The 14008-nt window shown below is 40.6% G+C and overlaps 1 protein-coding gene across 1 annotated transcript; it reads left to right on the top strand.

The window, feature by feature from the left end:
• The first annotated feature begins 1597 nt into the window (after positions 1 to 1597).
• On the top strand, positions 1598 to 11381 carry LOC119902545 (biliverdin reductase A-like). The gene is made up of 7 exons (XM_038718809.1): positions 1598 to 1748; positions 3489 to 3612; positions 6472 to 6588; positions 7424 to 7521; positions 8549 to 8656; positions 8767 to 8935; positions 10069 to 11381. The coding sequence occupies exons 2-7, from the start codon at positions 3494 to 3496 to the stop codon at positions 10322 to 10324; spliced, it is 867 nt and encodes a 288-aa protein (XP_038574737.1). The 5' UTR covers positions 1598 to 1748; positions 3489 to 3493; the 3' UTR covers positions 10325 to 11381.
• Positions 11382 to 14008: the final 2627 nt, after the last annotated feature.

Here is a 14008-nt window from a genome sequence, read left to right as displayed (position 1 = left end):
TTTGCGGATTTTCTCAAAATTTTGTTAAAATTGAATTACATTTGGTTGGAAACATAGCTAATGTCTCAGTAGACAACTTCTCATCAGCCATTCCTTTATTAACTCTCAACTTTGGGTCAAATCAGAACATGAACCCAGATCACGCCCTTCAACAAACTTGCATTTAAACATTTTCATATCATAGAAGTAGCTCATGCTGATAGGTCTTTCTGGTGCTATTGTCTTTCCCCCTGCATTCTGGATTCAGGGGTATATATTAGGAAGTGTGCATTTGTAGACTAAATATGTCATAATGACCTATGACACCTATTTCAAATACTCAAAGCAATGCAGCAGAGTGTGGCTCTCAAAACACATCATTTCATCTCAAAAATGCCTCATTTAAAAAAACAAGAGGGGGCAGTTTTTATCTATCTTATCTGTGCATTACAGCCCTGATAACTCCATGGGTGTTTCAAACTGATATTGAGTTGAGTATGAACTGCCCGTGGAGTTATTCTTGCTCATGTTCAGAGAAAATCCTCATAATGCTCTATTTCCCACAACTGTAATATGGCAATATGGCTGTGAATTAATGTTGTTACCTGGAGCTCTATTTACCCGGCCATAATATCCAGTAGATGGGCCTTCTTTCAGAAGCAATATTAGTGCACAATGTGTACAGATTGTAACTTACTTTTATTTTTCTGGTCATTGTTCCTAATGGCTTAGCCTATGTTAACCACATTACTGACACAAATACAAACACAGTTAGTTTGTAGGTTTGATGCCAGGGTTTATTCAAAATCTTAAGCTGTGTTAAATGCCTTACAACTGTTTTGAGTTCAAACAATCTTGTTGTTGTATCACAAACAAATGTCTGAGTGTGGGTTCATGTCAAATGTGTACTAGCCCACGTAGAGGGCTTGTGGGACCCTTCTGGGCTGAGGTGTGATGGGCTTCGGAGCATGCAAGTCAGGACTCGGCCACATCTCCCATAGTGAGATACAGGTTGAGGTTTGAAAGGTTGTGGTTACCAGCGTAAACCTGGTTCTCTGAAAAGTGCTCTTCTGGCATGAATAGTCTACAGAAAAAAAGTTTTAACAGAATCAAATTTTGGAGAAACACAACCCGACGTCACGTTGCGATGGCCAGCCTGGAGAGTGCTAGACAGTCAGCCTGAAATATCAGTGAACCCAGCACTATCCAGGAGGAGTTCATGGACCCAACTATGAAACTACTTCAGTTTCAAGTTATGTAAGAACATCTTAAAAAGAGTGAAAAAGCAGAAATAGACAATCCCATTGTCGTGAATGCCACACAGGAGACATGAGTATTTTCTATTAGAGTATTGATTCATTTCATTGTACAAACAGGATTAAATGGCAGTTTTTACAGCATTTAATTTGTAATAGTAATATAATCATTGTAATGTATTTAAGTGTGTTTTATATGATTTGTAAGTACAGTTCTTTTGGTAATACCTATTACTGAGTCCATAAATTCAAACTTGATTATAATATTTAGGAATTAGTGAAGAAAGAAAACCCCGCCCCTCTCCCACCGTAGGCCTGGCTCACCACGGCAGCATAACAAGCGCGCCTTATGTAATGCCTGCGACAGATAGTGAACCGCCTCGCGCAGCAGACTCAACAGCAGTGAGGTTGTTATCCAAGCGCGAGCTTCGTGTTATGTCATCTCTTTACATACGCACAACAAACACATCCAGATTTCTTCGTGTGGGTCGCGGAAGAGCGAAATAAAAGCAGGTAAGTGAGCAGCAATGTGTCCTTTAATTTCTAAGGCTTGTCCTGCAGAAAGGCGACGAACAAATGGCATTACTGTAAGTTAATGTTGAGTCACAAAAGGACAACTGTCCCCGGGTCACATCGGCCCGGTATTCTGCTTGGACTGTGCTGTTTTTGGATTTCTGATTAAAGGAAACTTAGACACGGGAATTAAAATAATATCGGCACCAGCTGTGCTCAGTTTCTACCATTAGTATCTATATTTAGATACTATAAATGATTACCATAGATTACTTAAAATGGTTAACTTAGTCCACACAGGTGCAGTCAAGCTCTGACTTGCAAGTCAGTGGTCTTTTATTTATGACTTATGGGGCATTTTACAGCTGAACACAACCTTCACAGTGTAGGAAGTACTGTTATCCAGCTCACCACTGCCAACATCACACTTCCTTATACATTGTGTAACCCAGAGGTTTTCAAAGTGGGAAGCTGGCCCCCCCAGGAGGGCTCCAAATAGTTTCTGTGGAAGCTCAGTGAGTGTGAAACAATATTACATTAGTTAGCAAAATCAGACCACATAGAATAGCCTATGTCTGTGTGATTTAGTTAAAGAGAGAGTTCGGAGATACAGTAGTTTTGGGGAATTGTTTAAAAACCCACTTTATCAAAGTCAGAAACTAATAAATATCTTAGGACAGAGCTTTTTGTAATGTACTTGGTGAAGTCTGAAGTTATGTCACACAGCAATATCATTCCACCATGATCATAACCCTAAATGCATCCAGGAACTGAGCAAAATTAAGCAAGTAAACTAAGGCGGGTTAGGAGGTGACTTTTCCCAAGCTTTGACTTAGGGGAGGTCCACAGTCTCAGACTTTGAAAACCCCTGCTGTATAATATTTCAAAACGACCTCTCTACGGCAGCTATGTAGTTTAGCTTTATGAACCCCCCCCCCGGTGTAGCCTGTATTGTTGTTGCTGGGTTCACTGTCGTTTATGAGTTGTGCCAACTCAGCAAAATGTCACTGAAAAGAAATTAGGATCTGGAAGTATTTCTTTGTTACTCATTAGATCGTAGTGCAGAGCTCTAGGCCTGTAGAGTCTTTGCTTGTCACACAGGTAAACAGTCCACTGAACTTTGTGTGAACCTTTTGACCTGAAGTGCAGTTTACACTAAAAGATAAACATAACAGGTTTTCTTTAAATTGATGGTGGATATTTTTACACTCATTGTCTTACGTTATCACGGCAGTCAGACGTGAATAAAAATGTGACACTTAATGGCCAAGACAAATTTAGACAAATCCAACAGACCATAAGGATTCACAGATAATCTAAATGACCACCTCTTCTAAAGAGAAAAACCTTTTTAATGCCTATGTAGCATAAATGTGAAAATGGACGCTACTTTTCATCTAAGGGGGAATGTTAATACAATGCTATGCTGTATGTCTTTTCGGTAAATCATATGCGGGTAAAACTAGCAGGGAGTTTTACGTGCATATGATTTACCACATGGGATAGTTATGAGATGAAGGTAAAACTGCATTGATGCATCAGTTCTCAGCATAAGTCAGACTATGTTGGACCAGCTGTATATTAAACAGTTTCTTCAAACTAATCCGCTGGACTGTTGGGTGGAATTATGACCTGAATATTTACATAATCTTGCTACGGCCCTGGTTTAAACATATGTAAGGGGTCACTTGGCCCTTCATGCACTGAACTACTCTTTAACCTCTTCTCTTTGCTTCTCAGTCAGCATGTTTGGAGCAGTCGTGGTTGGCATGGGCACAGCAGGTTGTGTGAGGATTAGAGACATGTTAGCTCCACAGCCTGGCAGTCCTGCAGAGAAGCTCACTGCCCGAGGAGTCATATCCAGGTAATACGCACATGCTGCACAGCATGCACAGATAAACACAAGCATTATTTGCCATAGGCATAAGTAACATAGGACATGGCCTGAAACAACCTGGGGAGGGCACAGAGTCCTTCTGCGTGCACTCTGTACCTGTCAGTGTGTGTCCTTAAAGAAAAAATAGAAATAAAGATACATTACAGATACATTAGACCCTTTCTAAAATAATGACATCCACACTGGAATAGGAATACTTTTTGATGTGTGTGTGTGGCCAGTCCCAACATGAGAATAACAGAAATCCACTGTGAGTAGTCACAGTTCAGCCCTTAAAGCTGCAGTCGGTAAACATTGAACATACAATGCAAAACTTTGCATAAGTCTCTCCCTCGCACCCACTTCACACCGTAGAGGTGTTTCGGAAGATCCTAAATAGTAAATAACTGTCCGGGTAATTCATTGTACCCTGATTTTTGTTTAGAAATGTTTTGATAGGATACTTGTCCTTGTAGTGAATTAACTTTTGCGATTGGGCTTCTTTTATTCTTCTCGTTTTTAGGACTCCAGCATATTTTAGCTTCTTTAGCTTCTTAGCTTCTTATTTTACAAATCAACTATATAGATCGTGTTGCGTGTGTGTGTGTGTGTGTGTGTGTGTGTGGACTGAATGTGGTTGCTGCTACTGTAACAAATTATAATTTCCTCCGAAGTATCTATCTATCTAAAAAGTTAGTTCTAAAATAATTCCCTACTGCAGCTTTAACTGGACTGTTAACGAATAAAGTCATGTGGCATGGATAGCAGTGTAACAGCAGCACAAACTACAGTCTCTAAAAAGATCATAAAGCTGAATCAGCTTCTCTCAAAACAATCAAATGTTCAAGAAAGGAAGATTTACTCAACTTTGATGACTCAGTCATAGTCATACCCCTGAGTGAACACAGATTTTGTCAGTCTGCACTTTTACATTGTACATCAGTGTTTCTCACAGAATGACAGCGGCAGCGGCTGCTGTGTAAGTGTTTTCTCACTACTTGAAACTGCTCACCTGGCTTTACCCTTCAGTTCTGTCTTCCACACTCACACACACACCTACACTTCTGGTCTCTAATTGCAAACACACCTGATTGCCCTGCCTTTTCTGTCTCTCTTTTCCTGTATGTGTTTGATCTGCATGTTTTATGAAGTTGCCAAAAAGACACAGAACTTTCACAGAAAAGTCTTTTGGAATTTTCCACCCACGCTTCGTTTTCAAAACAGTACTGAATGACATCTGGGTCCCGTTTCAGAAAGCAGGTTCAACAAACTCTGAGCTTATCCCTGAGCTCTGAGTTGACTGAGCCTGAGATGTGAAACTTTTGTTTCCAGAAAAGCTGATCAGAATCAGTTCAGTCATCTCAGAGTATGTTGATCCTGATGGAAGCGTGTGGATGAAAAAAAAGCTCCGATACTACGATTCACCATAACTGAAGATGAAAATATTAATCGAACAGATTAGACCTACTCATGGACCTGTGATTGAAACCAGTAGGTTAGCCCAATAATGATTTTTTGCAGTGGAAAATGTGTCTATAGGTTCAAAACGTTTTAGACATTGATACATGATCTTACTGATTTCGTATTTTATGAAATTCTGTCAAAACACATTCAGACTATCAGCAGCTAATAATGAAAAACTCACTTTTAAACTTATTTTAGGCCTGTTTGTTTCAGCTGCACCACAGTCATCCTCACTCAGAAATATTCACATCATATCCAGTTGATAACTACGATAGAAATGTTCCAATCAGTGCGACTACAATATGAAAGATACTGTTCATTGATCAGTTTTATACAGATTAGTTTAAACAGTGATTATTGCAGTAATGTAGCTCACGGTAAGTGTTTTTGTGCAAATGTTGCCAACCTGACAGCTGCCTTAATGTCCACAGAGTCTCTGTGTTATAAAGAAGGACAGTGTAGCTTATAGATTTTATTCTGTGCTGAGGATAAATCCACAATGTCAAAAGATAGCTCTCTGTCCATACATCGATGACAGATTGATCATAAAAGCTGTCATGTTTGGTTAAAAAAAACAAATAGCCTTTCTAACCGGGATCTCCAAGTTTCTAAAGACGTAATTGCGTTCAGATATGTGCTTTGATATGGACAGTATGAATGAGGAAATGTCAGACTGCCACTTCAGGCTCTGCAGGAGGAGTCAGAGAGAAACTCAGCATATGTTGTATGAAGTAAACCTCCTCCTGAGGAGGTTAGGTTCACAGCGTAAGTTGCTGGGGTTACTGATCTAGAGTTTATCTGAACTTGGAAGAAGACCCTCATCTCAGGCTTAACTTACTCAGGGTTTTCACTAAACCCACTTTCTGAAACAGGGCCCTGGACTGGTTTGTTCATTGTTTACTGTTGCTTCCTGGTCCTGGTCCTTGTAAAATATCCACTGTGTCTGCGTCTTGTAACATAATACCAGATAACATATCTCTGTGTTTCTCTGCAAAATGCTAAAATGGATTGCCAAATATACCTGGGCCGCCCGCCCAAGGAAGGTCTATCTGTGGGGAACACTATACAGCTGGCTAGATAGCTGCAGGTGAAATGATGAGGTGGACATGAAATATGTCAATCAAAGGCGCATTCATAAATTTATGTATACGACACTGCAATAACGGTTTACAGGCACATGCGATTAATTAGAGGTATGGGTGCTACAAATAGCCACAATGACAGAGTGGTGGAGTGACGGATTAGACTGTACTACTTTTAGCTAGGTGGACCTAATAAACCGCCAACTGAGTATACGTTTCCATTTTGTATAGTTTACAGTCTCGTTTGACAATTTCTTTTCATTCTCATCAATATCATCTTGACAGATGTTTTTGTCAACAGGAGAAGCCTGGACACTCAGGAAGTGAGTCAGATCTCAGTAGAAGAGGCCGTGAGCAGAGACGATATTCATGTGGCATTCATCTGCACTGAGAATATGTTGCATGAGGATAACATCAGGTAATGTGTGAGACAAATAACTGCAAAAAAGTCTCTGCACTTGAGCCGTGTTGCACTGAATTAATCAATCAATCAATGAATACAAAATAAAAGGCAAAATCAACTGAAAGTATCTTAGAAAGGTGTTGGGCCACTGACTAAACTCAACTCAGTCACTGAGCGTACACTGGTAGCTGGTAGGCCACCTTCTGGCCACCAGTGGCAGTAATGAGCTCACTGCTTAGTAAGTAAAGAAAGTTGTCCTGCCACACAGCTTTGATTTTACATGTTTTGTATTGACTTAAATTGAAGAGACCTGTTTTTTCTTCCGTGAAACAAATCAGACTTTAATTAGTCTGCTCACAACACAGCTTTATGAAACAGACCGTTCCTGTTAGGTTAATTCAAGACAATCAGCCCTGCTTTTCTCAGCCACCTACATGAAACACCCATCTGGTTTCCAGCAGCAGCAGGCAGTTGTTTTCAGTGAAAATACACAGATAAAACCAATGTACACTACCTGCTCAGCAGCAAATAGCAGGCAGAGAAAGTAACAGACAAGCTGGTGAGCATAGTGGAGCACTTAGCATCTCAGTCAGAGTCGGATATTTCCCTCAAGAGATGGTGGAGACCAAACCAGAGCTAAAAGAGAGTGAATATTGGACTGACATTAGTCAGGTGGCCAGATAAACACCTCCAAATGAATGCTGGTGTTGCTGTGTGCCTGCTGGATGTATAAATAGGCAGTGTGTGTAACTTTATCAGGTAATATGTCATATGTAACATCCCATGGAGAAACAGAATGCACAACAATAAGAGTTTCTAATCAGAAAACTCCCTCCTCCTTTCTCATCAGAACTTTTCTACAGGCAGGGAAACACGTCTGTGTTGAGTATCCCATGACCATGAACTACAATGCTGCTGTGGAGCTCTGGGATTTTGCCCAGGAAAAAGGTGAGACTAATTTATAACAATGTGTAAGTACCCACATGTATGTTCAATGTGCAGGTCAGGAGGGAAAGTTCAGAGAAATGCTTTCAAAGAGACCATCGGTGAGTTTCAGTGCAGTTATTAAGCAGTAAGACGCCTCCTTAGCAGTGGAAGGAAATTAATTTGTTTCAGATACATCATAATAATCAGTACTTTTGATTAGTGTTCATTTTGTCTGCCATTTTAATATTTACTTAGTCCTGTGTCAAATTTCCTTGTTAATTTTTGTCATATTCAGTCCACTGTATACTATTTTTTAATCAAGTTTTAGTTGACTAAAAGTCTGGGTATTTTAGTCTGATTTTAGTCATTAACCATCATTTTAGTCTTTTCTAACTTATTAGTATAATTTTGATTAACATTTTGGTCAAACTGCTCTAACCAAAATAGAGATATTTATCATTTTACTTTATTTCACTCATCTCACATATAGATAAAATGTTTATTAAAATGGGAACGTTAGCTTTGTTGTAATTGTTATTACAAAGGAGACGTTAACTTTTTTCAGTTCCCGGGTGGTTAGCCTTGATATGCTGCTTCAAATTCGTAGTGTTTTTTCCAAAAATCTTATTACCACATTAATTGCCATCCGATATAATTAGGCACTCACAATTTCTTTTTGTCTGCTTCACTGTATTTGAAATTGCATGTTAGTATAGTCACAGTCAGTGTTTAAGGACATTGTCGCCGTCTCATCATCATCTCATTTTTTTGTCATTGACAAATAAATTTAATTTAGTTTGGTCTGATGAAAGTAACACTACTATTGATAACATGGTTTGGGGTAATGACCATCTGTCACTATGAGGAGCATGTCTGGGGTGAAGTTTCACTGTTCCTGATTGCACCAAATGACTTCTACATCCTCAGATCAGTGCTTGGTTCCTACAATCAGCTCTGGGTGACACTTTTGCAAAAACACACTAGCAGTATGTGCATCTCAATCTACTATCTCAGTAAACGTGTGTGTGTGTGTTTGTGTGTGTGTCAGGATTGATTCTCCATGAGGAACACATCGAGCTGCTGACAGAAGACTTCAAAGGACTGAAGAAGGAGGTAGAGGGAAAAATCCTGCAGGAAGGTACTCTGCATTTTACTGGTAAGAGACTATGTGTTTTATCCAAAACTTTCCTCTCATGTTCAACTCAAGCTAAATGTCTGTAAAGAAATGTACATTTTAAATGACTGTGTATTGTTCATTTGTTCAAGGTGGACCTCTGAAGCCTGGATTTGGTTTCCAAGCATTCAGTGGTATTGCTCGCCTCACCTGGTTGGTTGAGTTGTTTGGTGAGCTGTCAGTAACTGCAGCAACCTTAGAGGAGGACTCTGGTAAAAACTACAGCAAGATGACTGCAAAGCTGCTGACATCTGACAACAGGTGAGGGAGGACACATCCATCTGCCTGTATGTCTACCCATGAAAATACTAAAACTAAAAAATGTATTAGGCCATCCCTCAATAATGTCTGACTTCTCTACCCTGTCTGTGCCTCTCAGTCCCTAGTCCATTGATTCCAATTCAAACAGTTACAAATATAGTTACATAGCTAAATATTAAGTAATTTCCTAAAACAGCTGGCCATTGATGTTACTTGAACAGGAGGAATTGGTGCATTTTATCTTATTTCTAGTTTCATATAGCGCAGGTCTAAGCTGTACTAATATTATTAACAGAAACTCACAGTTCCCACCATGAGCAAGCACTTGGCGATTGTGGCAAGGAAAAGGAGAACGCAGTACCCCCACCGGAAATTCCACATAGAGATGTAAAATAGTGATAATGGTGGTAGTGGATTAATTTATCAATTAAAATGAATAATATATCTAGTAATGATAATAATAATAATAGGACTAATGATAATTGTAGCTGCGGGTGTCGAGCAGGAACATGGGGGGCAGCATAAAGGCCACAACCACAGATCCAGACACTACAGCCCCAGAGCCAGAAACACCGGCAGAAAGCGACAGAAGCAGAGAGGAGAGGGACTATCCACACTTGTTACAGGATATCACTGCAGATATGGTTTCCATGTGGATAATGTTTCAAAATAACAATGTGATGGATTGACTGAAACTTTGTTTTAAATAGCAGAGTTTCTGTCAGAAGTGTCTTGAGGTTTCAGGTTTCAGGTTCGTACAACTTTAGTCCAGTTACAGGCTGAAGTAATGTTTTCTGAAATCAGAATGTTAGTTGTCAGTTTAATAAATACACATTATTAAGTGCTGTTCAACTACCCAGCAAGCACTGTCAAAGTATACTGGCCTCTTGAATCCCACTCTGACCTGTTTAAAATTTAACATTGCAAATTTAGCTACACCCCTAACTAGAAAGGTCTTTGTAGTCTTGTTTAGCATTTTACTTAAAATAGCAAAGTTCACGATCAGTCATTGAGCAGTAGCCAGATTAACATGTTTAAACCCCAATGTTGTAGCCAGCCTCTGCTGTTACAGGGGTGGAGGCAGGTAAATTACAGGGCCATCTAAACATTAATAAACATCTGTGTCCTTCTAGACCTCTGACATGGATTGAGGAACGGGGACCGGGCCGCCCCAGGGCTAAGAACATAAACTTTCGCTTTGACTCCTGCACCCTGACCCAGATCCCTCCTGCACCCAGAGGAGCTGTGGGCCTCTTCATGCAGGACATGATCCACTTCGCTGCCAAGCTGGTGGGCCAAGTCAGTCCAGAGGAGCTCCAGAGAGAGAAAATCAGGATCCTACACTGCTTAAAACTGGCAGACAAGATACAACAACTTTGCCAATGTTAAATGGGAACGCTCCAGATTTTGATAATCATAAACCTTGGATCTTCTTATTTAAAGGTGCAATGTGTAAGATATTCATTCAAAACATAACAAAATAGCTATGAACAAAATGTAAAGTAACAGTTCTGACGTGATGTCAAATGAATTGCGTTGCAGAGATTATGTACTTAAATTAGCATGCTAACCTGCTAGCCATACCCGTCCTGTCTTGTAATACCATTTTGTGCCTCGAGAGGTGATAGTGAGTCACTGTAGCATCCAGTTTGCCCTCAGCCCAACATGAGAGGATGGAGAAGTGCCCTAAGCGCTTGTCAATCAGTGATGCTGTAAGAGATCCTCTCGCTCTCGCTCGCACTCCCCGACCTCTCGTTCTTCTGCTTTTTTGTCTCCCACCACCACTTGATCTTCCCCGTCTCTGACTGGACAGACTGGCGTGAAATCATCATTGTCCAGAAACACAGGAGGCGGAAGTGCCGCTAAGATAATCTATTATAAATGATCTGATTCTGATAAAAAAATGCATACCATGCTTGCCAATCCTTTTTTTTCTGTCTTTTTCTCTGATATTTCTCTCTCTCTCCGCTGTTATGCTCGAGTTTCAAAAATAAAAAACTTAATTCAAGAGGTTATTATACAGATCAGCTCGATCGTTACTGGTGATTAAAAAATAGCGGAGGGGCAGAATGTCTTAGTGGCCGGGAATTACACATTGTACCTTTAAATATGAACCTATATTTCTTTTTCATCACCATGCCCTTACGTTTTTGTACTTGTAAGAGTTGTAACAGCTTTTTATTATTTCATCACGCCAGAGATCATTTCTGTTTAGGTCACTGAACTGAATAACACATGCTAACATGATTAGCACATCTGTAAACATGCCTTTCTGAAAACAGAATATTGTGACTACTGGAAATATCATATAGAGCAGGTCTCCTGCATCCAGCAAAAATTCAGTAGGGTACATCTGTATCATATAGAAGGTAATGTTTATCTTTTTTGTCAATAAACATTGTTTTTACATCATAAATGTAAAAAATACATCAACTTGGTAACATTAGCTGACTTTCTGGAAGAGCGTTCTTCATTTATTCAACATGTTTACATCATATAAGAGATTATGATCAGTGTGTGTGAGAGGACGCCGGCGTGTCTGTCGCTGCTTCACATGCTCACAAACAACTTCAGCTACTCTGTGATTCTACCCCTGCTGCTTCACTAAGCTGGTTTTCAACGTTATGCTATTAGTTGGATTCATTTTCTCACACTCCCCAACTTTTCTCAGTGGGCTCTGGTTACACTACGGCATCTGCTAAACCAGTGGCTTTTTCCAGCTGCTACGCTACCTTGCAGAGTGGTCGGCTATTTCCAAACCTTGACTAGCTGTCATACATTCTGCGGACATCCAGATAAAAGAATTTCCAGTTCACGCCTCTTCATTGAGTGCATACACTTTGCTCTGTCTGGGTCTTTACAGCTACAAGTGGTCCTCGTCTATCGCCCACCTAAGGCTTCTGCAAGTTTCCTGCCTGAGCTTTCTGACCTTCTTGCTCTGATTTGCCCCACCTCTCCAGCTACCATCCTACTTGGCGACTTTAACATCCATGTTGATTCCAGTGATGTTTACGCTGCAGAATTTTTGTCACTACTGGACTACTTTAATTTCACACAACATGTTAACGGCCCCACACCTGCTAAAGTCATACACTGGGCCTGGTACGCTCCACAGGTACAACCCCCACCCATCTACAGACTGTTAACCTGGCTATTTCTGGATTTCCATCACCTTGCTGTCACGTTCTCTGTTTCTGTGCGCACACACAGGAAGTATGTGAAAAGGACCATTACATATCGAAACATCAAACAAGTGTGTATACCTAAACTATCCAGTACTCTTGCAGGCCATCTTACCAGTTATCCCCCAAACTGCACAGTTGATGACTTGGTTAATCACTACAACCTGGCCATGTCAAGTAGTCTGGACAGGGTGGAGGCTGGAGAGGTACTATAAAAAATCTGGCCTCACTGTCCACCAGGAAGCCTATAATGACAATGTTAAAAGCTACAAAAATTCTCTGTCTAGGGCAAACACTAACTATTACTCTAAAGTCATTGGCAACCAACAACATCAACCTAAACAGCTTTTTTCCACTATCACCTGCCTACTCTGCCCACCTGACCCTCAACCATCTGACGCTGCTGGCCTATGCTCTAGGTTCCTGGAATACTTACAGAAAAAGGTCGGAACCATCCACCAGCAACTGCAGCTTTCCAGCTCCTCCCACCCAATACACTGGTCAACATCATCAACACCTCACTGTCTACTGTGGTGGTCCCTACACTTTAAAAACCTGGCCTGGGCCCAGATGATCCAAACCACTCCCACCCAAACTCCAACCTACCTTTCATACGCAAGTTATTGGAAAGAGCTGTGGCTGCCCAACTCAACCACCATATGCTACATCACAACCTCTACAAGCCATTTTAATCTGGTTTCAGGACACATCATAGCACAGAAACTGCTCTCATTAACATCACAAATGACCTTCTCATGGCAGCTGACTGGCCATGTCAGCATCTTAATTCTTCTCGACCTCTCTGCAGCCTTCGACACACTCTATTCTTCTCACTCGCCTCTCCGAACTCATTGGCCTCACTGGTACTGTGTATTCTTGGTTTCAATCCTATCTCATCCACAGGCAACAATATATCACCCTTAAGGGCATCTGCTCTGAATTGGCCCCAGTCTCACAGTCTGGCGTGCCTCAAGGATCAGTGCTTGGCCCACTACTATTTAATATCTACATGCTACCTCTTGGCATGATCATCCGGAAACATGGACTACACTTCCACTGCTATGCTGATGACACCCAGCTCTACATCAGCACTAAACCTCTAACTCCCCTTCCACAAATCTCTCCATGGACTTGCACCTCAGTACCTCACAGATAAACTCCATCCCTACACTCAGCCACGGTCCCTGTGGTCCTCTGACAAGGAACTGCTCTAATTCCAGGCTCTGGACATTTGGTGACAGAGCCTTCTGTGTTGGTGCACCTTCTGGAACAAGCTTCCTCTTGCCATCCACTCTGCCTCCTCTCTAATTACCTTTAAAAACCAGCTTAAAACACACCTCTTCACTGAGGCCTATGGGCTTTAAACTACCATTTTGAAACCTCGATTTTGGCTGTCGCCCTCTTGTTTTATTGGAATCAGAAGTGACCATATTCGGACAAGAGGGTAGACTCGACTGAAAACTAAAGGGGACAGAGCGTTTGCTGTCAGGGCCCCGAGGCTCTGGAACAGCCTGCCCGAGGAAATCAGGTCGGCTGAGTCAGTGAACTCTTTTAAGTCCCTTCTTAAAACATACTTTTATAGGAGAGCTTTTCCCGATCTTATTTGACTTTATTTTATCCCTTTTATTTTATTGTATTTTACTAATTTTATATTAAATTTTCATGCTCTTATCTTTTTTTTGTATTATTCTTTACACTTGTTAAAGCACTTTGTAACTTGTTTTTGAAAAGTGCTCTACAAATAAGGATTATTATTATTATTATTATTATTATCTTACTAGCTAGGTTAGCACTGGTCATAATTCACGTAAACTGAGATACTAATTTGGATGCTAATTTTGGCTAGCGAAAAACAAGCTTAAAACAAAATGCACTTGCAAGGGAAAAAATT

The sequence above is a fragment of the Micropterus salmoides genome, unplaced genomic scaffold (genome assembly GCF_014851395.1).
Source record: "Micropterus salmoides isolate LMB-PRFRI ecotype aquatic unplaced genomic scaffold, ASM1485139v1 Ms_hic_scaffold_14, whole genome shotgun sequence".
Lineage (NCBI taxonomy): Eukaryota > Metazoa > Chordata > Actinopteri > Centrarchiformes > Centrarchidae > Micropterus > Micropterus salmoides.
Note: the sequence above shows the minus strand (reverse complement) of the source record. Positions and strands in the feature narration are given on the sequence as shown.